Raw genomic sequence first — 25,927 nt, 5'->3', positions numbered from 1 at the left:
ATCTCAACAAATGTATGGATTAGATAATACCAACGAACTATTATTTCTTTCTCTTGTACCCACGATGTATGATTGATTATTTATACATTATTGCAGTAATAATGTCAAAATATGACGAGGGGTATCCGAGCTTCGTTTCATAATTTTCTCGGGATTCATAATCACCCCGTAAAGTCCTGAGATGAACCAAAATACTAGATACACATGCACACGACCGAGTCCCGCAACAAGATTTTATGCATGTTCACCATAGAGAGAGAGAGAGAGAGAGATTACTACGAGAGGCATGCCTTGCACATAAATTTGCCGTAAAAAGCTTATTGAGACATAGAAATCAAACTTAAGGTGCAAGAGAGACCAAGGCACACCTCTCTCTGGCCGTATTTGCCTTAACATTTTAAGCACTAATTAAGCATAATATAGAGTAATCGTTTGGAAAGACACATCTTTATATTTGGTTCTCACTCTTTAATGGTGTCCACCACCATACCCTCCACCAGCACCAGCTCCTCCACCATATCCTCCGCCAGCACCAGCTCCTCCACCATGCCCCCCACCGCCGCCACCTCCAAACCCTCCACCGCTGCCTCCTCCGGCTCCACCACCTATCCCACCGCCAGCACCAGCCCCACCACCATATCCACCACCAGCTCCCCCACCATAGCCACCACCTTTTCCTCCACCACCGCCTCCTCCAGCTCCACCACCTATCCCACCGCCAGCACCAGCTCCACCACCATATCCACCACCGGCTCCCCCACCATAGCCACCGCCTTTTCCCCCACCACTGCCGCCTCCCAAACCTCCTCCACCCCCTCCACCTACACCGCCGCCTTTTCCGAGTCCCCCACCGGCACCAGCTCCTCCACCATAGCCAGCTCCCCCGCCAGCACCTGCACCGCCACCCAATCCTCCTCCACCACCACCACCAAAGCCACCACCCTGGCCACCACCGTATCCAGGACCGTGGTCGAAGGTTTTCTCCTCCTCGGAGGACCCCTTCTCACCCAAAAGCACCCTAGAGTAGCCGGAGGTGCAAACTAGAGCACCAAGGAGCACAAGGAGAAGCAACTTGGAAGTGATCATCTTCAAGGTGAAGCTGTTTAATCAAATTCCTTGAGAGATCTTGATTTGTTTGGTGAGAAGTGGAGGGACGGGAGAGGGGTTTATATAGAAGTGAGCATGAGTCTAAAGATTGAGGAGGGGTCTTAAATTTGGCCCATCTTCTCAACTATAAACCGTATTGAGGCACTTAAATGCACTCTCCGACCATGTGACTTTGGAAAGGAAGAAAGAAAAGGCATTCCTCTTTCGTATATGTCCCCACTAGCTTCTGACATGGAAGACTAAACCTCAATTTGCATGGACCTTTACTTCGACGTCGCATGGATGCGAGCCGTGTTCATCATAATTTTCGTATCTCTCTCTCTCTCTCCCTCCCTCCTTCATTTCAAGGAAGCGAGATAAAAGAAAAATATAAAATCATAACTTAATTTTATTGCACAAACACCTATTTGAGGTGACAAATTTCACGGGTGGGAGATTTACCTACCTAAAGCTGGCGTGTCTTTTTCATGGAGGAAAATTGCACGAGTTCCTAAAACAACCGAAGTTCAGGGCTATATGAAAATCCATAAAGCCTATATCAGACAGTGTCTAATTTTCGATCATCAATACTAGCATCGAAGAAATATACTATAAAATTTTTCCACCCCTAAGAGTAAATCATGTAACCCCCAGATTTGGTGTAGTCGGCTGGAGCATTGGAAGATTTCCAATTTAGAAACTTGAGATCACCCATTTGAATCCCAATAGATGTGTGTAAACTACTCCGAGTGAAAACTACCTGTCAAAGGTTGAGACTAACTAGAGAAACGAACCTGTGAGATTGAGTTCCTTGTTGCGAGTTTATTATTTTGACTATCACGTGAAATCCTCAATTTCGCGTGGGTGGACAGAGAGCATATTACATTTTCTCAATCAAAGGCAGCCAAATGAAAATATTTATGTTCTTCAAATTATTTTACGTGTAAAGTAATGAAACGCTATTGCATATAGCAAACTTGATTTTTTTTTTTTGGTAAAATGTAAGTATTATAAAACCAATGAAGTACAGCAGCTTAGGGGCATTCCCTAGCATTACAAATAAAGCTAATGATTCGAAAATATGGAGGTAGGAAGTTTCCATATAGTAGCCAATACAACATTTGATTGGGAAGGTCTAATTTTTTTATAAAGCGAGGCTCTACCTCTTACATTTTTACGCACCTTTGCTAAAACGATATGACTGTCAGTAGACTTGATTGTTAGTTTGGCCTATAAGAACCATTTAACAAAGGGGATGAAAAGTTGAATTTAAGTGGCTTTATTACGTCACGACAGACTAGAAATATACTTTATTTTCCTTGGTCTAAGGATCGAATATTATTGTCCTAAGCTAGAATTCGATGAGATGTCTTTTGGGGCTTCCAATTGAATGTATCGATTTTAAGAAGCAGCATTTATTTTTTCCTCTTATGGTACAAGCAAAATAAGCAGAGAACCCCAAGTGAGTTCATAAATAAACAGGATAAAACAAAGCTTTAGTGATTATTGTCTTTGTCGTTGGCTAGTTGGCGAAAGACTTTCAATTTCTTAATTTCTTGATATAGAAGTTTAACAAAACTTAGGATAAGAAAATACCGCACTAGCTTCATAGCTTACAAAACATGAAGATTATAACACGTTTAAGAAGATATCATCATCCATAAAAAAAATTACGTATACCAAATAAAAGAAATATATGATTTCAGTTCCCGGAGGTTATGTGTGGCTCCATGAGCCAAGCAACCGAAAATGAGGGCTTCATTAAACATTGCAAACATAGATTATAGACAAAATGTATTGCGTGTCCATTCACATAATATATATATATATATATATATATATATATATATATATATATATATAATTTTAGTTCCTGCACTAGCTTCATTATTGAAAATATGTTTCGAGTTTGAGTCTGAAAAGAAAAGTTTCCTAATCCAAGTAAATTTCTTATTTTGAATAGGTTTTCTTATTGAATGGTTTACTAGTTGGAAAATGTTTCCTAAAAAGAGATTTTCTATTTTGCATCCAATTTTTGCCTATATATAAAAAGTGGAAAGCATCAAAAAAGAGTTTCAACTTGTGTCTTACAGAGCTTTTAGTGATGAAGCCAATTAAATCTTATGAGTAAGATTTGTGAATTCTTTTGTGAGATTGAGAAATTATTTCGTGAGAATTTGTAAGACTAAACACTACGTGAGTTATTGAATGTCATTGGGGGTTTGGAAACACTCGTAGTGTTTGAATGACTCGAGTGTGATTGTAATCTCCGTTGTATTGCTTAATTTATAATTGTTGACCTAGTTGTCGCATTTGCTAGCAGATTCACGTCTAAAATTCATTTATTAGTCCGCGAGTAACAAATGAGACAACCCTATATGCGGACCCAATGTGCATCGGTTGACCTCGATTGTTTTAGCTCCACAAATTGCAAGTTTTTCTTTTCATTTGTTTAAAGTAAAAAAATATTGCTTTGAAAGTCAAAGGAATGGGCCCCTATGAATATCTCTTTCTTCAATTGGGAACATTAATATAATTTGAGGAGGGATAAAGACGGAGTGCTGAATTCTACAACCCCAATTACTCCTGCGCAAGTAGGGATAAGGTTATAGTAATTTGTTCACGTACAGCTCCAGACTTACAATGCGGGTGAGTAAAACATAGTACGTTAACAGAAAATTTTTGCTTTACCAACAAAAATCCATGTCTGTATTGATTTTAGGGAACTATTCTCCAATTCATTGATTTTTTGAGAAACAAACACATCTTATGTGTATATCGTTCTCCATTTTCGTGGCAGTAATTTGTCTTGAGAAATCTTTTTTGGGTATTATTTATTTGAGAGTTCAAACCAAAAAGTGGGTTTCATGTTTGATGCCAATAATAATCTGGCAGCCTTAACGGGGAACCTTATTATGCTAAATTTGAGACACTTTTCTACAAATTTGTAATCTACTCATTGTTTTGTCGGAATTGCTCCCGCAACGAGATATCTTTCACCGAAAGTTGTTCTTCGATTTTTAATGAGAGGAGACTGGATTCTATGACGATTATGGATAAGAGGTATCCAGGCAAACTATGGAATCAACAACTTCACTTCGATCGAAACTATACAAGCATAAACTGTGCCGAAATTTAATAGACGACAAAACTCAAAAAGTACAATGGATACAACTGTGAACAAACTTTGCCGAAATTTAATCAACAACAATGCCTGCCTACATCGCGATATCACGCTAGAATTTAATCGACGACACAATACAGAAACAAGATACACGCGGGAATATAATCGAGAATGCGAATCTGAAAACTACAACTCGGAAATTGAAACTGTGCAGAAAAGCTTAAAGATAATTGAAAGATAACATTTTGTTTGATATGTACGAGACTCTTTGTTGCACAGCTAGTGGTATTTATAGTGAAAGTGTGGTAACTGCTCCTCAATGATGTCAAGCGGTTATGCTTTTTCAAATAACTTCCGTCGACCTCTTTCATACTGCTTTATTTCCGTGTAATAACCGCTCCTCGACTATGCCCAACAGTTATGCTTCCTCAAGAAACTTCCATCAACCTCATATGTTATCCTTTATTTACACAAACTTTACTTGTCCACGTTTTTGACTAATTGTCTTCCTCGTGTAGGGATAGTTCCGTAGTCATCTATGATCATTCCATGACTGGGTCCCTAATTGATAACCGTCTCCTCCACATGATATCTCAACAACTATATGGATCGGATAATACCAATGGACTATTGTTTCTTTCTCCTGTACCCATGATGTATGATTATCTATACAATATTGCAATAATGATGTCAAAATATGATGAAGGGTATCTGAGCTTCGTTCGATAATTTCCTCGGTATTCATGATCACCCTATATGGTCATGACTAATGTAAGTTTGAACTCTACTGGTATAGGTGACCCATAAGGAATTGGCGTAGCACGCAGCAAAGAAAGGGGTTGAACTCATGACATGACGACACGCCAGAGCCCTGTCGTTTATCGAGCTACAACAATCTCTTGGGTTATGAGGTTATATTTTACTTTCCTAAAATAAAAGCAAAATACTAGATATACACATGCACACGACGGAGTCCCCCAACAAGATTTTTCATATGTTCACCAGAGAGAGAGAGAGACAGATTACTACGAGATGCATGCCTTGTGCATTAATTTGCCGTAAAAAGCTTATTGAGACATAGAAATCAAACTTAAGGTGCAAGAGAGACCAAGGCACACGTCTCTCTGGCCGTACTTGCCTTAACATTTTAAGCACTAATTAAGCAAAACATAGAGTAATCATTTGGAAAGACACATCTTCATATTTGGTTCTCACTCTTCATGAGTCTAAAGATTGAGGAGGGGTCTTAAATTTGGCCCATCTTCTCAACTATAAACCGCGTTGAGGTTTAGGCACTTAAATGCACTCTCCTCTTTCGTGCATGTCCCCACTAGCTTCTGACATGGAAGACTAAACCTCAATTTGCATGGACTTTTGCTTCGACGTTGCATGGACTCGAGCTGTATTCATTATCTCAGGATTTTCATATCTCTATCTCTGTCTCTCCCTCCCTCCTGTATTTCAAGGAAGCGAGATAAAAGAAAATTAAGAAATCATGACTTAATTTTAGTGCACAAATACCTATTTGAGGTGGCGGCAAATTTCACGGGTGGGAGATTTACCTACCTGAAGTTCGCTTATCTTTTTCATGAAAGAAAATTGCACGAGTTCCTAGAACAACCGAAGTTCGGGGCAATATGAAAATCCAGAAAGCCTATTTCGGACTATGTCTAATTCTCGATCATCAATATTAGCATAGAGGAAATATACTATAAAGTTTTTCCATCCCTAAAGAGAGTAAATCATGTAACCCCCAAATTTGGCGCAGTTGGTTGGAGCATTGGAAGATTTCCAGCTTGAAGTCACTCATTTGAATCCCACTAACTGTATGTAAACTAATACTCTAAGTGAAAATCACCTGTCAATAAACTAATTCATGAACTTGCAGGGTATTCCATAAGTCTCCACGTAGCTGTCTGCTCTTACCCCTGGATTAAACAATGACATAATATAATTGCTAGCTACAATCAAGATGGGGATATAAAATAACTAGAGAAACGAACCTGTTCGATTGAGTTTCTTGGTGCAAGTTTATCGCTTTGACAATCTCATGACATTCAGGCGGCCAACGAAAAATATTTATGTTCTTCAAATTAATTTACGAATAAAGTAATTGAATGCTACTACATATAGCAAACTTGATTGTTAGTCTATAGGCCTGTAAGCGCCGTTTAACAGGGGGGTTGAAAAATTGAATTTAAGTGGCTTTATTACATCACGACAAACTAGAAATATACTTTATTTTCCTTGGTCTAAGGATCGAATATAATTGTCCTAAGCTAGAATTCGATGAGATGTATTTTGGGGCTTCCAACTGAATGTATCGATTTTAAGAAGCGACATTTACTATTTCCTCTTATGGCACAAGCAAATTAAGCAGAGAACCTCAAGAGAGTTCATAAATAAACAGGATAAAACAAAGCCTTAGCGATTATTTTCTTAGTTGTTGGCTAGTTGGCAAAAGATTTTCAATTTCTTAATTGCTTGATATAGAAGTTTAACAAAACCTAGGATAAGAAAATACCGCACTAGCTTCATTGCTTACAAAACATGAAGATTATAACACGTTTAAGAAGATATCATCATCCATAAAAAAAATTACATATACCAAAGAAAAGAAATTTATGATTTCAGTTCCCGGAGGTTATGTATGGCTCCATGAGCCAAGCAACCGAAAATGAGGGCTTCATTAAACATTGCAAACATAGATTATAGACAAAATGTATTGCGTGTCCATTCATATAATATATATATATATATATATATATATATATATATATATATATATATATATATATAGTTTTAGTTCCTGCACTAGCTTCATTATTGAAAATATGTTTCAAGTTTGAGTCTGAAAAGAACAGTTTCCTAATTCAAGTAGGTTTCCTATTTTGAATACGTTTTCTAATTAAAAAGAGGTTTTCGATTCTGCATCCAATTCTTGCCTCCATATAAGAAATGGATGTACTTTGTGAAAAGCATCAAAAAAGAGTTTACGCTTGTGAATTACACTCTTAGAGCTTTTAGTGTTGAAGCCAATTAAATCTTATGAGTACAATTTGTGAATTCCTTTTTAAGATTGAGAAATTATTTCATGAAGAATTGTAAGATTAAACACTATGTGAGTTATTGGATGTAATTGGGGATTGGGAAACACTGAGAGTATTTGAGTGACTCAAGTGTGGCCGTAATTTCCGTTGTATCGCTTAATTTAAAGTACAATTCATTGTTGCTCTTCACATATTTGTAGATCACTACGATCGAACCATGTAAATCCGGTGTTCTGCATATTCACATTTAAAATTCATTTATTAGCCGGCTAGTAATAAATGAGACACCCCTATATGCTAACCCGGCATGTGTCGGTTGACCTCAATTGTTTTTTTTTTTTTTTGGTAACCCGGGAACCCCCCGCACGGCCGACAGCCGAGGAGGTAAACCCGGAGTGACGCTAGCACAGGACCCACCACCACGACGTCACGCTTAAGAATCCCTAACGCCAGCGCTGGGATTTGAACTCCTACCCTTCGTGGGGGGAGGGGAGCCCAAAGCCAGCGCAGCCGCTGAGGGCGGTGGTGGTTGACCTCGATTGTTTTAGCTCCACAAATTGCAAGTTTTTCTTTTTATTTGTTTAAAGTAATAAATATTGCTTCGAAAGTCAAAGAAATGGGCCCCTATGAATATCTCTTCTTCAATTGGGAACATTAATATAATTTAAGGAGCTAGGGATAAAGATGGAGTGCTGAATTCTACAACCCCCACTACTCCAGGGCAAGTAGGGATAAGGTTATAGTAATTTGTTCATGTACAGCTCCAGACTTACAATGCGGGTGAGTAAACATAGCACGTTAACAGAAAATCTTTTGTTTATCAACAAAAATCCATGTCTGTATTGATTTTAGGGAAATATTCTCCAATTCATTGATTTTTCGAGAAACAAACACATCTTATGTGCATATCGTTCTTCATTTTGGTGGCAGTAATTTATCTTGAGAAATCTTTTTTGGGTATTATTTATTTGAGAGTTCAAACCAAAAAGCGAGTTTCATGTTTGATGCCAGTATTAATCCGGCAGCCCTAACAGGAACCATATTATGCTAAATTTGAGACACTTTTCTACAAATTCGTAATCTACTAATTGTTTCGTCGAAATTGCTCTTGCAACGACATATCTTTCGCCAAAAGTTGTTCTTTGATTTTTAATGAGGGGAGACCGGATTCCATGGCGATTACGGACAGGAGATATCCAGGAAAACTATGGAATCAACAACTTCACTTCGATCGAAACTATACAAGCATGAATTGTGTCAAAATTCAATTGACAACAAAACTCAGAAAGTACAGTGGATACAACAATAAACAAATTTTGCCGAAATTTAATCAACGACAATGCTTGACTACATCGGGATATCACACTAGAATTTAATCAGCCACACAATACAGGGATAAAGATACACGCGGGAATATAATCGATGACGTGAATCTGAAAACTACAACTCAGAAATTGAAACTGTGCAGGAAAGCTTAAAGATAATTAAAAGATAACATTTTGTTTGATATGTGCGAGGCTCTTTATTGCACAACTGGTGGTATTTATAGTGAAGGTGTGGTAACTCTCCTTAATGATGTCCAACGGTTATGCTTTTTCAAATAACTTCCGTCGACCTCATTTATACTGTTTTTTTTTCCGTGTAATAACCGCTCCTCGACTATGCCCAACAGTTATGCTTCCTCAAGTAACTTCCATCAACCTCATATGTTCTCCTTTTTTTACACAAACTTTTACTTGTCCACGTTTTTGAATAATTGTCTTCCTCGTGTAGGGACAGTTCCGTAGTCATCTATGATCGTTCCATGACCAGGTCCCTAATTGATTACAGTCTCCTCCACATAATATCTCAACAACTATATGGATCAGATAATACCAACAGACTATTGTTTCTTTCTCCTGTAACCACGATGTATGATTATCTATATAATATTGCAATAATGACGTCAAAATATGATGAAGGGTATCTGAGCTTCGTTCAATAATTTCCTCAGGATTCATGATCACCATGTATGGTCATGCCTAATGTAAGTTCGAACTCTACTGGTATAGATAACCCATAAGGAATTGGTGTAGCACGCTGCAAACAAAGGGGTTGAACTCATGACATGACAACACGCCAGAGCCCTGTCATTTATCGAGCTACAACAATCTCTTGGGTTATGAGGTTATATTTTACTTTCCTAAAATAAAAGCAAAATACTAGATATACACATGCACACGACGGAGTCTCCCAACAAGATTTTTCGCATGAGAGAGAGAGAGAGAGAGAGAGAGAGAGAGAGAGAGAGAGAGAGAGAGAGAGAGATTACTACAAGATGCATGCCTGGTACATTAATTTGCCGTAAAAGGCTTATTGAGACGTAGAAATCAAACTTAAGCTGCAAGAGAGACCAAGGCACACGTCTCTCTGGCCGTACTTGCCTTAACATTTTAAGCACTAATTAAGCAAAACATAGAGTAATCATTTGGAAAGACACATCTTCATATTTGGTTCTCACTCTTTAATGGTGTCCACCACCATACCCTCCACCAGCACCGGCTCCTCCACCATATCCTCCGCCAGCACCAGCTCCTCCGCCATGCCCCCCGCCGCCGCCGCCTCCAAACCCTCCACCGCCGCCTCCTCCGGCTCCACCACCTATCCCACCGCCAGCACCAGCCCCACCACCATATCCACCACCAGCTCCCCCACCATAGCCACCACCTTTTCCTCCACCACCGCCTCCTCCAGCTCCACCACCTATCCCACCGCCAGCACCAGCTCCACCACCATATCCACCACCGGCTCCCCCACCATAGCCACCACCTTTTCCTCCACCACCGCCTCCTCCAGCTCCACCACCTATCCCACCGCCAGCACCAGCGCCGCCACCATATCCACCACCTTTTCCTCCACCGCCGCCGCCTCCCAAACCTCCTCCACCCCCTCCGCCTAGACCACCGCCTTTTCCGAGTCCCCCACCGGCACCAGCTCCTCCACCATAGCCAGCTCCCCCACCAGCACCAGCACCGCCACCCAATCCTCCTCCACCACCACCTCCAATGCCGCCACCCCCTCCACCACCCTGGCCACCACCGTATCCAGGACCGTGGTCGAAGGTTTTCTCCTCCTCGGAGGACCCCTTCTCACCCAAACGCACCCTAGAGTAGCCAGAGGTGCAAACTAGAGCACCAACGAGCACAAGGAGAAGCAACTTGGAAGTGATCATCTTCAATGTGAATCTGTTTAATCAAATTCTTTGAGAGATCTTGATTTGTTTGGTGAGAAGTGGAGGGAGGAGAGAGGGGTTTATATAGAAGTGAGCATGAGTCTAAAGATTGAGGAGGGGTCTTAAATTTGGCCCATCTTCCCAACTATAAACCGTGTTGAGGCACTTAAATGCACTCTCCGACCATGTGACTTTGAAAAGGAAGAAAGAAAAGGCCTTCCTCTTTCGTATGTGTCCCCACTAGCTTCTGACATGGAAGACTAAACCTCAATTTGCATGGACTTTTGCTTCGACGTTGCATGGATTCGAGCTGTGTTCCTCGTCACAGGAATATTTATGTCTCTCTCTCTGTCTCTCCCTCCCTCCTTTCTTTCAAGGAAGCGAGATAAACGAAAATTATGAAATGACGACTTAATTTTATTGCACCAATACCTATTTAAGGTGACAAATTTCACGGGTGGGGGATTTTACCTACCTTAAGTTCGCTTATCTTTTTCATGAAGGAAAATTGCACAAGTTCCTAAAACAACTGAAGTTCAGGGCTATATGAAAATCCAGAAAGCTTATTTCAGAGAGTGTCTAATTCTCGATCATCAATATTAGCATGGAAGACATATACTATAAAGTTTTTCGATCTCTAAGAGTAATAAATGTAATCCCCATATTTGGCGCAGTAGGTAGCGGCTTGGAGCATAGGAAGATTTCCAGTTTAGGAACTTAAGGTCACCCATTTAAATCTCACTAACCGTGTGTAAACTACTCCAAGTGAAAACCACTTGTCTAAGATCGGGACTAAACTAGTTCATGAACTTGCAGGTATTCCATCAGTCTTCATGTAGCTGGGTGCTCTTACCCCTGTATTAAACAATGACATAATATAATTGCTAGCTACAAGCAAAATGGGAATATACGATAACTAGAGAAACGAACATGTTCGATTGAGTTCCTTGGTGCAAGTTTATTGCTTTGACAGTCACGTGACATCTTCAATTTTGCGTTGGTGGACAGAGAGCCTATTACATTATCTCAATCAAGGCAGCCAACTGAAAATATTTATGTTCTTCAAATAATTTTACGTATAAAGTAATTAAACGCTACTGCATATAGCAAGCTCGATTGTTAGTTTTTAGGCCTGTAAGCGCCGTTTAACAAAGGGGATGAAAAGTTTAATTTAGGCAGCTTTATTACGTCACGACAGACAAGAAATATACTTTATTTTCCTTGGTCTAAGGATCGAATATTATTGTCCTAAGCTAGAATTCGATGAGATGTCGTTTGGGGCTTCCAATTGAATGTATCGATTTTAAGAAGCGACATTTATTATTTCCTCTTATTGTACAAGCAAAATAAGCAGAGAACCCTCGTGAGTTCATAAATTTGGCGGAAGATTTTCAATTTCTTAATTTCTTGATATAGAAGTTTAACAAAACCTAGGACAAGAAAATAGCGCACTAGCTTCATGGCTTACAAAACATGAAGATTACAACACGTTCAGAAAGATATCTTTATCCATATAAAAATTACCTATAACAAATAAAAGAAATATATGATTTCAGCTCCCGCAGGTCACATATGGCTTCATGAGCCAAGAAACCGAAAACGAAGGCTTCATTAAGCATTGCAAACACAGGATATAGACAAAATCTATTGCGTGTCCATTTATATAATACATATATATTTTGTATAAGTATAGTTGTTGACCGAATAGTCGCATTTCCTGTAGATTCACGTCTAAATTTCATTAATTAATCTGCAGAGACAGCACTATTTGCAGACCCAACAGGTGTCCGTCGACCTCGATTGTTTTAGCTCCAAAAATTGCAAGTTTCTTTTTCTTTATTTTAAAAGTAAATAGATTGCTTGGTAAGTCAAAGAAATGGGGCCCTATCATAGCCTTTTTCTTCAATCGGGAACATTAATTCAATTTAAAGAGCGACAAAGACGGAGCGCTGTATTGTACCGCCCCCATTACTACGGGGCAAGCAGAGAAAAGATCATATTAATTTGCCCAGGTAAAATTTTAAATAACGACCCAAATTACTCTCATTTTCTTAAATAAGGGCCTAAAGTGAACTTTGTATCAAATAAAGGCCTTAAGTGAACTTGTGTTATCAAATAAGCACCTGAAGTGGCTATAACATTTTCAAATATAAGCCTCACATCGCCGGCTTGCTGACCGGCCAAATTTTCCGGCCAACCAAGGGCATTTTCGTCCAAAATTTTTTTTAACATAAATTAGATTTAAAATTAAAAAATTTAAAAAATTTAAAAAAAAAACAAAGGGCATGGCTGGCAGCCAGCTCTCCCCGCCTGTGGCCGTCGCCCCATTGTCGATGGGGTGGTGGCGATGGCCGACGGGGTTGCCGGCCAGAGGTGAGGGCCAGGAGCCAAGAGAGGGCGGTGACCCTCTCCCAAATCTGGACGAGGGCCGGCGACTCTCGCCCAGACTGGGGCAAGGTCCGGCGACCCTCGCCTGGATCTGGGAGAGGGCCACCAGACCTCACACAGGGTCGGCGGCCCTCCCCCAAACTTGGGCGAGGGTCGGCGACCCTCGCCCAGATCTGGGGGAGGGTCGCCGCCCTCTCCCGGCTCAGGCCCTCGCCTCTGGCCAGCGAGGGTCGCTGACCCTCGTTGAGGCACCGACAACCCCGCCCGCCATCGCCGCTGCCCACCGGCGATGGGGCAGCAGCCATGAGCGGGGATGGCCTCCCCCTTGTTTTTTTTATTTTATTTTATTTTATTTTTGAGTTTGTTTTTTATGGAAAAAAATTGAAAAGGAAAAAAAATCAAAAAATTAAAAGACAAAAATGCCCTTGACTCTAGTGAGGTGAGGTCTTTTTTTGAGACTGAGATGGCCACTTCAGGCCCTTATTTAAGACAATGTTCACTTAGGCCTTTATTTGAGAAAATGAGGGCATTTCGGGTCGTTATTTGATACATGGTTCATTTTAGGCCCCTATTTGAGAAAATAAGACTATTTCGGATCCTCATTTGAAATTTTCCCATTTGCTCATGTACAACTACAGACTTACAATGCAGATAAGTCAACATAGTATTCAAATAATACAAAAGAAGATAAACATGGGTATAGTGAGCTTCAGGACCATTGAGTCTCACCCTTGACTCACAGGTAGGAGGCTTTTTGATTGATTTTGGATGCATTTATTTTGCGAAAAATGTATGATTTAAAAAATATTTTCCTAAAAATAATAGCTTTATCACTTAAAAAAATTGGTAAATAGAAAACCTTTCCGTTATGAACAAAAGTCTGTGCCTGGATTCATTTTTGTAAGTGATATAAGATGTTGTTTTCAGGAAAATGTTCAAATCATTGAGTTTTTTTTCTTTTTTCCATGAGGACAAAATTTTCCTGAAAGGCTCTAACGGAGTAATGCTGATTGATTGAGAAACTGAGAAAATGAGGTTAAGGGAGGAAAAACAAGAAAATGGGAAGAAGAGTTTTCCGAGAGTGAATGAAGTATCTCCTTGTGAATTGCGAGAAGATTTCTGTCACAATCTTTCATACACCTATTTTTAGCAGAGAGTTAGTATTGTTTCTTCTTTCAACCATGAAAATAGGCAAAAATGAGAACAATAATTTCACTCCTCGTCTCCTCCAGTCCATGCACTAGACTTGTTCCGCAGACACATAGAAATCTTGCAATGTCCATATTTTGGTGGCAGTAATTTGTTTCGAGAAATTCTTTTTGAGTATATTTATATGAGACTTCGAACCAAAAAGTGTATTTCATGTCTGATGCCAGTAATAATATGGCAGCTCCACAGGGAACTTCATTGTGTTAATTTGAGACAATTCTTACAAATTTGTAATTTATTATTACGTTTATAAAGTCGCTTCGAATTCTTCTGGCCATCATCTTTCTCAAGTGAAATATGCCATCGATCTTCTTTCTCGAGCAGGACTCACTGATAGCAAGATTGCTACACTCACTGATAACAAAATTGCTACAATATGAGACTCATTGAGACTAATACAAAATTTGACGGCAAATACGAGGCTCATCTTTTGAATGCTGCACTTTTGCAACAGCGGGTTGGTAGTCTTGGATTCCTCATTGTTACTTTTCCTGACATCGATCGCCTATGATATTCACATTGTCAATCAGTTTATGACCGTCCTGCTACTACTTTGCTTCTTTCCAAGTAACTCGCTTATCTCATGACGTAGCAAGAAACAGACCGCTATCGCTCGATCTAGCGCGGAAGTAGAATACCATGCTCTTATTGATACTAAATCAGAATTATTATGGTTGCGATAATTGTTAGAGGATATGGGCGTCCATCATCACGGTGGAACAGTAATTTGTTGCAACAACTGAAGTGTGATCTAAATAGCACAAATAATGTTCTCCATGAGCATATCAAACATATTGAAATATATTGCCATTTTATACAGTATTACTTGCTCCACGGCACCGTTCATCTCGTCTCCACTTTATCGATTGATTTGATTGTTGATATTTTCACTAAGGCACATTCACACGGGCGTTTTCAATATCTTCTCCAAATTTCAGTTGGCTTCTTCTACGTCACATTGAATTTGAGGGGATGTTAATTAGAGATATATTTTCCTTAATTATGTATATCTCTCAGGATTGTGCATACCTTGATTGATTCTGATTGATTAATATATCTTGTTACTATAAATAGTCATCCTTGTAAAGCCTATAAATAGATTCATCTACTCTTCGTTATTGAAATATACACAGAAATTACTCAATTTTCTTTTTCGTGTTATTCTTATCTGACACCACATAAGCTCTCATAGCAAACAAACCCAAAAAAAGGCTCTAAAAAAATCAGTGCAAAGTTTCATAAAGAGAGCTGGCTGACCACGAGAAAGTCCTCTAGTTTGAGGAGTGGTTAAAGCCGCTCAAATCCCAACATAGCTTATCAGTCTTTTGAACGTACATGTTACATGAAATTAAGTGACTATTTCCACCAAAACTCAATTTCATTTTTTTTCAACGAGGGAAGCCGATCATAAGAGTACCAAGCTTGTAGCCACAAAATATCTCAATAATTATATGGCTCGATAATCTCCTCGGGATCCATGAACATCCAGTAAAATTACGACCGATATAAGTCCAAACTCCAACTATATGTGTGACCCACAAGGTGTTGGCATAGCACACAGCGAACAGAGAGGATCGACCTCGTGACGTGACAATACATGTCCGAGCCCGTCGCTCATGCATCCTCACCAACTTCTTGAGTTGTGGGGCTATATTTTACTATCCTAACCATAAAAGAAGGCGAAAAATACTAGTTATACACATATGCACACGCCCAAGTGGCTAACTTTCTGTAAATCTGCATAGACGAGACATATGATTACTACGAAATGCATGTCTTGTACATTAATCTGCTGTAAAAAGCTTATTCAGACATAAAATCAAACTTAGGTGCAAAAGAGACCAAGGCACACTTCTCTCTGGCCGCACTTGCCTTAACATTTTAAGCATTCGACAACCAAAACATAGAGTAATGATTTAGAAAGACACATCTTTATATTCGGTTCTCAATCTTCAAGGGAATCCACCACCATACCCTCCACCAGCACCAGCTCCTCCACCAAACCCTCCTCCAGCTCCGCCTCCAAGCCCGCCGCCGCCGCCACCACCAAACCCTCCACCACCACCTCCTCCAGCTCCACCACCTATCCCACCGCCAGCACCAGCGCCACCACCATATCCACCACCAGCTCCCCCACCATAACCACCACCTAATCCTCCGCCACCGCCGCCTCCATAACCTCCTCCACCACCTCCCCCTAGACCGCCACCGCCGCCAAGTCCCCCACCCGCACCAGCTCCTCCACCATAGCCAGCTCCCCCACCAGCACCAGCACCGCCACCCAATCCTCCTCCGCCACCGCCTCCAAAGCCACCACCCCCTCCACCACCCAGGCCGCCACCATATCCCGGACGGCGGAAGAAGGTTTTCTCCTCCTCAAAGGACGCCTTCTCACCCAAAAGCACCCTAGAGTAGCCAGAGGTGCAAACTAGAGCACCGAGAAGCACAAAAACAAGCAACTTGGAAGTGATCATCTTCAATGTGAAGCTGTTTAATCAAATTCTTTGAGAGATCTTGATTTGTTTGGTGAGAAGTAGAGGGACGAGAGAGGGCCTTATATAGGAGTGAGCATGAGTCTAAAGATTGAGGAGAGTTCTTAAATTTGGCTCATCTTCTCATCCGAAAACCGTGTTGAGGCACTTAAATGCACTCTCCAACTGTGTGCATTTGAAAAGGAAGAAAAGAAAAGGCCTTCCGCTTTAGTGCATGTGCCCACTAGCTTCTGACATGGAAGACTGAAGCTCAATTTGCATGGACTTTTTGCTTCGACGTTGCATGGATTTGAGCTGTCTTCATCTGCATCTTTAGGCTTTTCATATCTCCCTCCCTCTCTCTCTCTCTCTCTCTCTCTCTCTCTCTCTCTCTCTCTCTCTCTCTCTCTCTCTCTCTCTCTCTCTCTCTCTCTCTCTCTCTCTCAAGGCAGTGAGATAAAGAAAATTATGAAATCATAACTTAATTTTATTGCACCGTGGCAAATCTCATGGGTCCGAGATTTACCCATGTAAAGTGGGTTTATCCTTTTCATTAGAAAACAATTGCAGGTTACTAGAACAACCAAAGTTTGAGACCATATGAAAATCCAGACAATGTCTAATTCTCGATCACCAATACTGGTGTGGAATGAATTTACTATTAAGTCTTTTCATGGAAAATGTACATTAAGACTAAATCATAAAACCCTCGAGTTTGGCATAGTTGATTGAGATATCGGGAGATTTTTAGTTTAGGAGCTTGAGATTATCCATTCGAATACTGCGTGCAAACTACCAAAGTCAGTAGTCATGCGCCCGTATCCTTGAATTTAAAAAAAAATGCGACTCGTATGTAATTGCCCTCTTGATAACATGATAATATTTCTAGCTACAATAAAAAAAGGGGATATATGAAAACGAGACAAACGATACCAGGTAAGATTATCTTCAAAGCAAGTTTACTGCTTTGACAATCGCGTGACATCCTTAATTCCGTAATGGTGGACAGAGAGCATATTATAATATCCCAATCAAGGCAACTAACTGAAAATAGTTATGTTCTTGAAATTATTTTACGTATAAAAGTAATTGAACGAACGCTACTACATATAACAAGCTTGATTGGTTAGCTTATAGGCCTGTAAGCGCCGTTTAACTAAGGTGATGAAAAATGAATTTAGGTGGCTCTATTACGTCACGGTAGGCTAATGATATACTGAATATTACAAGTTCTAAGTATCAAATATTATTGACCTAAGCTGGAATTTGGTGAGATGCCAGCTGGAATTTGGTGAGATGTCTTTTGGGGCTCCCGATTCAATGTACTCATTTTTTTTTTATCGAAATGTACTCATTATTTTAGAAGCGACATTCAATATCTCCTATTATTGTACAAGCAAGATTTGGAGACAACCCCACGCGATTTTGTCAATGAGAGGGATAAAAAAGCCGTTCGCGATTAATTTCTAAATCGTCGGCTAATCTGCGAAAGTTTTTCTGATATAGAGGTTCAATAATCCCTTAGATAATAAAATACCCCTCTAGCTTCGTAGCCAGTTTGCAAAACATGAAGACTAAACACGTTTCGAAAAAAATATCATTATCTATAAAAAAAAAATTACCAATTACATATAATTTCAGCTCCCGGAGGTTATTTATGGCTTCAAGAGCCAAGCAACAAAAAACGAGGGCTCAATCAAACATAGGATATAGACAAAATGTATTGCATATGCATGTGCATAGTGTAAGATTTTGTGAGACCACAGTCAACTGTTCTCAAAACTTAAGTTGTTAATTGAAGGCGTGATTAAATATTTAATTACTCTAGCACTCCCACTCACGCTTACTGAGGTCTTTTTGCCTAACACTAAGCGTGGACATATTTAATTGGGGAGACAATTGGAGCCTGTAAAGATTTGAGCCCGGGACCTCCAGTTCTGATGCCATATGAGATTTTGTGAGACCCCAACTAACTATTTTGAAAACTTAAGCTGTTAGATGAAAGCGTGGTTACATATTTAATTACTCTAACACAAAGTATAAAGTACTGTGCTTGAACGAGTAGTCGCATTTCCTGCGGATTCACGGTTGAAACACATTAATTAATTAATTTCGGAGACATAAATGAGATACCACTATTTGCAGACCTAACATTGTGTCCGTTGACCTCGGCTGTTTTAGCTCCACAAATTGCAAGTTTCTTTTCTTCTTTCTTTTTTTCTTTTGTTTATAGTAACAAATATTGCTTTGTAAGTCAAAGAAATGGGCCATTCAATTAATTTAATTTAAGGAGTGACAACGACGGGGTGCTGTATTCTACAGCCCCACATTACTACAGGGCCAGTAGAGGTACAATCATATTAGTTAATGTTCATGCACAATTACAGACTTAGATAGTGGATGTGTAAGCATAGTATAACATTATCTGAATAATACAGAAAAAGATAAACATGGCATAGTGAACTTCAGGATCTCTGGTTTCCCCCTTGACATTACAGGTAGGAGGCGTATCAATTAGTTTGGATGCATTTGTTTTGTGAAAAATGTGGTTTTTGAAAATATTTTCCTAAAAACAATTGATTGATAACTTAGAATAATTATATAACGGAAAATCTTTTCATCATCAACAAAAGTCTATGCCTACATTCATTTTTGTAAGTAACATAAGGGAGAAAATATTCTCTAAATCATTGATTTTTCGAGAGTTTTCCATTATGAGAATTCTTCCCTTTGAAGGTTAGTAACGCTAATTGATCTAGAGATTGTCGAAATGAAGTTGAGGTAGTGAAAGCCAGATAATGTGAAGAAAAATTTTCCGAGAGTGAATGAAGTATATCCTTTTTGTGAATTGCGAGGAGCTTTCTGTCTCAATCCGTCGTACGTCTATTTTCGGCGAAAGTTTAGTACTGGTTTTCCTTTCAACCGTGAACATAGGCTACAATTGAGAACGATAATATCTCTCCTCCTCTACTCCAGTCCATGCACTAGACTTGTTCCGCCAATTCAAAGAAATCTTGCAATGTCGAAATAAGCATATAGTCATCCATTTTGGCGGTAGTAATTTGTTTCGAGAAACTCTTTTTTAGTATATTCATTCGAGGATTCCGATTGAAAAGTGAGATAATTACCAAAAAGTCCTAAACCTATATTCAATCATTTTTCATCTGGACATGAAGGCTTTTCAACCGGGGATGCCCTTCCAGCCATCGGAGGCTTTCGGCGAAAATAACGATGACATGTTATGGAAGAAACTTTGCAAACGATTGACCAGAAGGGTTATCTTCTGCCTTCTTCTGGTTCTTCGTTTCTTGTTCTTTCGACGGTCTCGCCTTGCTGCCGAAGATGAAACTCCGTCCCTTGAACCGGCGCCTCAGTTCACCTGGTGCGGTGCTTGTATCTTTCCGGTGGCTGCATTATTTTCAAAGCTTCCTCGGGGTTGAGCAGCATCATTTCCACTGTTTCGTATACCTAAGGAAGAATAGAAGCTCATGACTGATTGGGCTCTCTAGCAAACTGTCCAACACAAGCGCGCCCATAGGCCAGGTATCAGAAGCTGAATCCACTACTCAAGGCATTGACGACTCCAATTCACTGAATGTTCACATGCGCATGCTAAATATTTAGACAAAGCTCCGAGTGAACCCTGTTAACACCTATTTTTGATTTGCCCAAAATTAATTACACAAAATTTAAGAATTAATTTTCTTTAATTCCTAAAACAAAAAAATTTTCTATTTAAATGCATTGCATATAGAAATTAGGTACATTTGCACTAATAGGACCTCTTAAAGTTTTAAAACAAAAATTTAAAAAAAAAAACAAAAAGAGTCGGGCCGGGTCGGGGTCGGGCCGACCCAGCCCTTTTCTTTTTTCCTTTCCTTCCCCGCATGGGCCCCGGCCCACTCTTCTTTCTTCTTCTTTTCTTCCCCCTCCACGCGGGCCCAGTCCGCTTTTCTTTCTTTTTTTCCCCCCGCTCGTGGCTGGGCCTGGCCCGGCCCAGCCCAGCCCTTCTCCTTCCTTCTTCCCCCGTCCACGGTCGCTCTCGTTGCCCCTGTTCTCCCCTGTTCCCGACGGCAGCGTGACGCACGGCGGCGCCGCCCCTCGCCGTCCCTATCCGGCCAGAGCAGGGCCGGGGCAGCACGCCACAGGGACTGGCCATTAAGGCCAGTCCCGTCCTCCCCATTTTCCCGGCTTCCCTTATCCCCTCCTCCCTCTCGGCTCCTTGTTCCCCTGCTCTGCTCTGCACCGGCCTGCAAATGGCCACGAAAGTCGTGGGGTGGCGTAGGCCGGTGCAGGCCGTCGTCACGCCGACGCAGAGAGGCAGAAAGACGCGTCGTCGCTACCTATAAAAGCCGGAGAGAGAGAGAGAGGCCCGGTCGGCCGTTTTAAGAAAGAAACAGAGCAGAGAAAAGCCGGGAGAGAAAGAGAGAGATTGAGCGAGACTGAGAGACTGAGAGCTCTTCCGGCGACCGCCGTGCTCGTACCGCGACCATAAAAGACCAGAGAAAGAGAGGAGAGGAGTGGGTCGGCCATTTTTGAGAGAAAAACCGAGAGAGAGAGAGAACAGATAGAGAATAGAGAGAGAGAGAGAGAAGGAGCCGAGAGTTCGCCGGAGCTAAAGAAGAACCAGCAGCGGTCGTCGACGCCGCCAAACCTGCCGGAAGCCATCCAGACGCGCCGTCGACCGGTGAGCCCCCCTCTGCCGAGAAGCTCCCCTGTTTTCCCCTGTTTTTTGCCTCGGTTTGGCCGGGACTCGCTCCGGCCGTTTCGCGCGAATCCCGGCCCATACCGACGTCGTTCCTGGCCCTCACTCACTGTTGGAGACGAGCCGTGGTTGTCGGAGCCGACCGAGTCGCCGGAAGAGGTCGAGATCTCTTGATTTTTGCCGCGCCCCCCACCTGTTCGATAAAATGCCCAATAGAGGCTCGTTTTGTTTGAGCTCCGGTCGGTGATGTCGAGGCTGGCCGGAGGCTGAGTGACCCTGGGGAAGCTCTGGGCTGACCACTGGAGGCCGGGTAAGATCAAATTACGACCTGGGTCCGCCGGCCAAACTCCGACCGACGTTTGGGCTCAAACGAGCCCCGGTCGGAGCTCGGCCGGCGACCGTTCCGATCGGTTTTCCGGCGACCAGGTGCTGGGTTCTCTTCAGCTTGATGTCCTGAAGAGATTGGTGTCACTGGCCGGACGAAACAGCCGGCGAATAGCCGGAATTTCGTCCGGTCAGTGGCCCCTCGGCGTCTGAGGCGCGAAGACCGGTCGAATCGGCCGGTTCATTGGCTCGGATCAGTCAGATCCGAACCGGATCCGATTACCCGATCCGAATCAGTCGATTCGGGTCAGTTTCACGAATCTGGGTCGGTCTTGACCGGATCCGATTCCGATACCCGACCCTGATCAGCCGATCCGACCCGGGTCAACGCCCTGGGTCGGATCCGTTGACCCAGGTCGGTCGAAACCGACCCGGATCGGCTGATCCGACCCGGGTCAACGCCCTGGGTCGGATCCGACCCGACCCAACCCGGTTAATATTATATTATTATTTATTTTATTTTATTTTAAAAAAAGAAAATTAAAAAAAATTTAAAAAAATTATTAAAATTTTTTTTCTTCTTCTATATTATTATTTTTTTTATTATTATTATTATTTTTTCGAAAAAAAAATCAAAAAAATTTTTTTTTTAAAGAAAAGATCTTTTTGTTTTTTTTGGATTATGTGGTACATCCGAATATTTTAATTTATTGCGGTAGTATTCTGCATGTTATTTTTATTACCGTCGCGTTAATACTATGCATGTTTTTAATTAAAATATAATTTCATGAGTTGTTGTGTTTTAAATGTCATCTGACTTAGTTAAGGTTAGAACCTTAGGCTTAGGCTGCAAGAATTGTTGTGTTTTTGACTGCTAATCGTTTCTGGTTATGCACTCGCTTGATCACCTCACATGTTAGGAGAAAGGTTCTAAAATCAATCCAAATTGCCTGACAACTGTTTTTAGAAATGAATAGGGTAAAAAGGTATCGAAAGGGCATTAGTTATCCAACTAGTGTAACCAAGTCCCCGAATTCAGTTAATCTATGGTTCGCAGGAATAGGGTGATTCTCCCATCACCCTATTTGGGTTTCTAATCGGCCCACCTCAAATCGATTAGTGGCGACTCCTTGGTATAAACCACTTGCATGTTAAATACTTAAACCCTAAGTCGCGATATGGTATGGGCTTGGGAGAGCCCGAGTTAAGTCCTGAACCTAGACTTAGCACGTACCAGGCGAGCCCCACCTTTTTTACACATGTTCAAAAAAAGGGCTCGGGAGTTCGGTCACGACAGACTGGCGATTCCACTGGGGACTTGCATTTTTTTAAAAAAGTGGACTTAAGCCAAAAATTTTATCTTGTTCAACAATAATTTTTATTTGGCAGCGAGGATTTCAGGTATGACCTTAACATTAAGGTGTTATTTGTTCTTGCAGGTTCAAATTGATTGTTTATAAATTGTTGTGCATGCTTTAATGATTTAGCACTACACTGTTGCACACACAACCACGCTGCCGGACCTGGGCCGCGATAGGGCATTTTAGGATGGTGTTAAGAAAGATACGACCTCGAACGCGAGCCCGCGATGTAGAGGTTGCCTTTATTTTCCCCGAAATTTATTTCTAAAAAAATCGTAAAGAAATATCTTTAGCCGCTATTCGCGTGACTATAAGATATTCCTTTCGATTTGGCCGAGGTTAAAAGGACTTGACACCAACGCGAGGCTGCGACGGTCAAGCACCCTTTTAATTTCATTTTGCTGAACCAGTCTAAATAGAAATCGAACCTCACTCCTCATGCGCATGTCTCTGTGATTGCCATGGTTCCTGGTAAAGTAAGTTTTCTATTCATGCACTTTGCAATTTATTTATTTTTATATATCCCGGTCGGTCCATGATTAGTCTACGTTAGTTGTGGATTTAATACCGTAATTGTTTTGGAAGAAATAGTTACTAAAACTTTTTCAGAATACTTACTTCCAATTCGTACCTTTATTTTTATAAACACATTACAAATCATTGTTTTCCCATACGATTTCTTGTCGTTTCCAAAAAAGGAAAAAAATTGTGTATAAATAAAAAAAAAACGCACCCCGATAACACTACCAGCGCTTCGGCCTGGTGGTACCCGGGAGTGAAGGTGGTCCGAGGCGACCGGGGTTCGAACCCCGGGGACGCCGTTTGTAATGAATATATAAATAAAAACCTTTTTTTTGCTTCCCCTATTTTTTGCAAATAAAGAAAATACATGATAGACAGACGCAATACTGGACTAAATCATGGACTGATCATTACCCCTTTTGAAAGAAAAAGGTATGTCTTATTCCTTAACAAATTTTGGAAATGACATTCCATCCCTTTTCTTTTGCAGATAATGAAATGGGGAACATGTTAGACTCTGACGTGCTAGCAAGCCGGATAGAGCACCAATGTTGGGACCTCTGGAATGAAACATGACGAAGAAGTGCTTAATTGGAAGAGTAGACTAGGGGGCATGCAATCCCCCAGTCCATAAAAAAGGGTGTATTTCGTTCCTAAAGTTCATCCACTTTAGCATAGAAATGACATATCTTTTCCTTTTACATAGGACAAAATTGAGTAAAGAACACTCATGGTAGCAAGTCTAACCAGAAAGGGTTTCGCACGGAAGTCTCGATGGTAGTCACGTCCATGTCCGTCAAAGACCTTTAAAGCAGAGATTAGCTTTGTTGCGAAGTTCCCCACGCAAGCAATTGCACATGCCTGTGCAGTCAGGAATCGGAGCATTCACGAGAAACTCCTCAACATGCTGGAACCGCATTGACACAGCATGCGCTGACAATAGAACCCTCTATTTGGAAGCACCCCTAATTATAGAGGATTTCATTCGAGCTTCGTGACCAAGAGTATGGAGGAGCAGACTGAGACAAAGAAGGCTGAACAAAGTAAAGAGGAGAAAAGACTCTGCTAGCTTTGAAGGCAAAATGGAAGAAGGGTAATTTGTATCGTTCTCAATTTACCCTCAATTATCTCATTTCTAACATAAGCTCATGTTTTTGTCAGAAGGGAATTATCAACATCCGAGAAAACTCAAGGAGTTGTCAATTTAATCTCAAATGAGGGGAATCACGAAGGGTAATGTTGTATCATTCCCAATTCCTGTCCCTCAAAGAGCCGTTCATTAACACGGTCTTTCTTATTATCTTGCAGGTTTGCCCTACTGTTGTAGCATAGGCAAGTATCTCTTTCTCTAAAAAAATTCTCTTATAAGAGTACAAAAAAACAAAGAAAGAGGAAACATGTTAAAGCAGATAAATGCTTAACCTTCCCCCAAGTGCATTGTATGTCTTTTGGAAGGAATTTTGCATGGTAATTTTACCTGTTTAATTCACCAATTCCCTGTGAAAATCTTGACAAGTCGATGAATAGTGTCAAAATGCTCCGATGTATTGAACGATGTGTGTCAGGATGATGAGAGGCAATCCTTAGTCTATACACATTCTCACATACCAAACTCTTGTAAGATAAGCGAAAAGGTGTCATTTCCACAAGGTGAAGGGATTTCTCGCATAAGTTACGGTAGCCAAAATGACGAGAGGCAGTTCATTTCTCTGCCCCATACACTACCATTAATCCTTTGCTTGACCATTTGAGCCCATACACTCGGAGGTTTCTTTTAAATTACCCCTGTCAAGAACCACCCTACATTGGGGCAGCTTGAGGTAAATCGGCATCACAGGGAGGATTCAAATTCAGAGGGAGCAAGAAGAGCATCCCTCCCTTTCGGTCACCGCCCCTGTGGCTTCGGCCTCGTCGTCTTCACGGATCCGGCGGTCCTCGACAGGATCCTCCAAGACAAGCACACCATCGACAGCTGAACAGTCGAGGCTAAGAGGGCTTTGTCAAGAGAGAAGCAACAAACTAAAGCCTGTTCAAAATGCCAACATCTTATTGATAACAGTGATGTTTTCACCTAGGAACTGAGCAAGACAAGAAGGATGAGGAGTTTGTAATATCTAAAATTTTCTATGATCATCAGCCACAACAGCTCGCACAAGGTGAAAAGACGAATAGAAATTTTCTTGCTCTCACTTGCATTAATCTTTGAGTGTTATTATTGCAGATGAACTCTCACGATAATTTGAGTGCCCTAGGATGACGAAGAGCAGTTCTTCTTCTATCCCATACACTTATATCCCTTGCTAGCCCAATTGAGCCGGCGATTTCATTTCGTACGAACCCAGTTGGTGATCATCCCTCACACCGGGGCAAGGCAAAAGTCACCACAGTTTGAGCGTCATGGTCCAAAGTACCAAATGAAGATGAAGACTTCAAGAGCCTAATAATATTGTTCTGTTCAAACTTGTTTAGGCTAGTC

At 41.1% G+C, this 25,927-nt stretch overlaps 3 protein-coding genes across 6 annotated transcripts; all 3 read right to left on the bottom strand.

The window, feature by feature from the left end:
• Window positions 1–272: 272 nt before the first annotated feature.
• On the bottom strand, window positions 273–1,138 carry LOC130134639 (glycine-rich protein 5-like). The gene is made up of 2 exons (XM_056317340.1): window positions 942–1,138; window positions 273–911 (listed from the first exon to the last, which is right to left on the bottom strand). The coding sequence occupies exons 1-2, from the start codon at window positions 1,084–1,086 to the stop codon at window positions 469–471; spliced, it is 588 nt and encodes a 195-aa protein (XP_056173315.1). The 5' UTR covers window positions 1,087–1,138; the 3' UTR covers window positions 273–468.
• An 8,429-nt stretch (window positions 1,139–9,567) lies between these two features.
• LOC115674996 (glycine-rich cell wall structural protein-like) lies at window positions 9,568–10,540 on the bottom strand. Of its 3 annotated transcripts, XM_056317313.1 has the most exons (3): window positions 10,315–10,540; window positions 10,147–10,284; window positions 9,568–10,068 (listed from the first exon to the last, which is right to left on the bottom strand). In XM_056317313.1, the coding sequence occupies exons 1-3, from the start codon at window positions 10,469–10,471 to the stop codon at window positions 9,764–9,766; spliced, it is 600 nt and encodes a 199-aa protein (XP_056173288.1). In that variant the 5' UTR covers window positions 10,472–10,540; the 3' UTR covers window positions 9,568–9,763. The 3 variants fall into 3 exon arrangements, with proteins under 3 accessions (XP_056173288.1, XP_030453414.1, XP_056173287.1); XM_030597554.2 differs by having other exon boundaries at window positions 9,568–10,284; XM_056317312.1 differs by having other exon boundaries at window positions 9,568–10,284; window positions 10,327–10,540.
• A 5,286-nt stretch (window positions 10,541–15,826) lies between these two features.
• Window positions 15,827–16,868, bottom strand: LOC115674997 (glycine-rich protein 23-like). Of its 2 annotated transcripts, XM_056317345.1 has the most exons (2): window positions 16,386–16,868; window positions 15,827–16,355 (listed from the first exon to the last, which is right to left on the bottom strand). In XM_056317345.1, exons 1-2 carry the CDS (start codon window positions 16,540–16,542, stop codon window positions 16,021–16,023), a joined length of 492 nt encoding a protein of 163 aa, XP_056173320.1. In that variant the 5' UTR covers window positions 16,543–16,868; the 3' UTR covers window positions 15,827–16,020. The 2 variants fall into 2 exon arrangements, with proteins under 2 accessions (XP_056173320.1, XP_030453417.1); XM_030597557.2 differs by having other exon boundaries at window positions 15,827–16,856.
• Between the last annotated feature and the right edge of the window lie 9,059 nt (window positions 16,869–25,927).

Source organism: Syzygium oleosum, unplaced genomic scaffold (assembly GCF_021117445.2).
Source record: "Syzygium oleosum isolate NSW1041296 unplaced genomic scaffold, Sole_v2.1 Sole_v2.13, whole genome shotgun sequence".
NCBI classification, from domain to species: Eukaryota; Viridiplantae; Streptophyta; class Magnoliopsida; order Myrtales; family Myrtaceae; genus Syzygium; species Syzygium oleosum.
The sequence above is the reverse complement of the archived record's forward strand: the minus strand, read 5'-3'. Positions and strand labels throughout refer to the sequence as shown.

Bases quoted from the DNA above. Each gene is read 5' to 3' on its own strand.
- LOC130134639 (XM_056317340.1), bottom strand. From the start codon at position 1,086: ATGATCACTTCCAAGTTGCTTCTCCTTGTGCTCCTTGGTGCTCTAGTT. The intron at 912-941 runs GTGGTGGCTTTG...GTGGTGGAGGAG, and splicing joins TGGATACGGTGGTGGCCAGG to GATTGGGTGGCGGTGCAGGT.
- LOC115674996 (XM_030597554.2), bottom strand. From the start codon at position 10,471: ATGATCACTTCCAAGTTGCTTCTCCTTGTGCTCGTTGGTGCTCTAGTT. The intron at 10,285-10,314 runs GTGGCGGCATTG...GTGGTGGAGGAG, and splicing joins TGGCCAGGGTGGTGGAGGGG to GATTGGGTGGCGGTGCTGGT.
- LOC115674997 (XM_030597557.2), bottom strand. From the start codon at position 16,542: ATGATCACTTCCAAGTTGCTTGTTTTTGTGCTTCTCGGTGCTCTAGTT.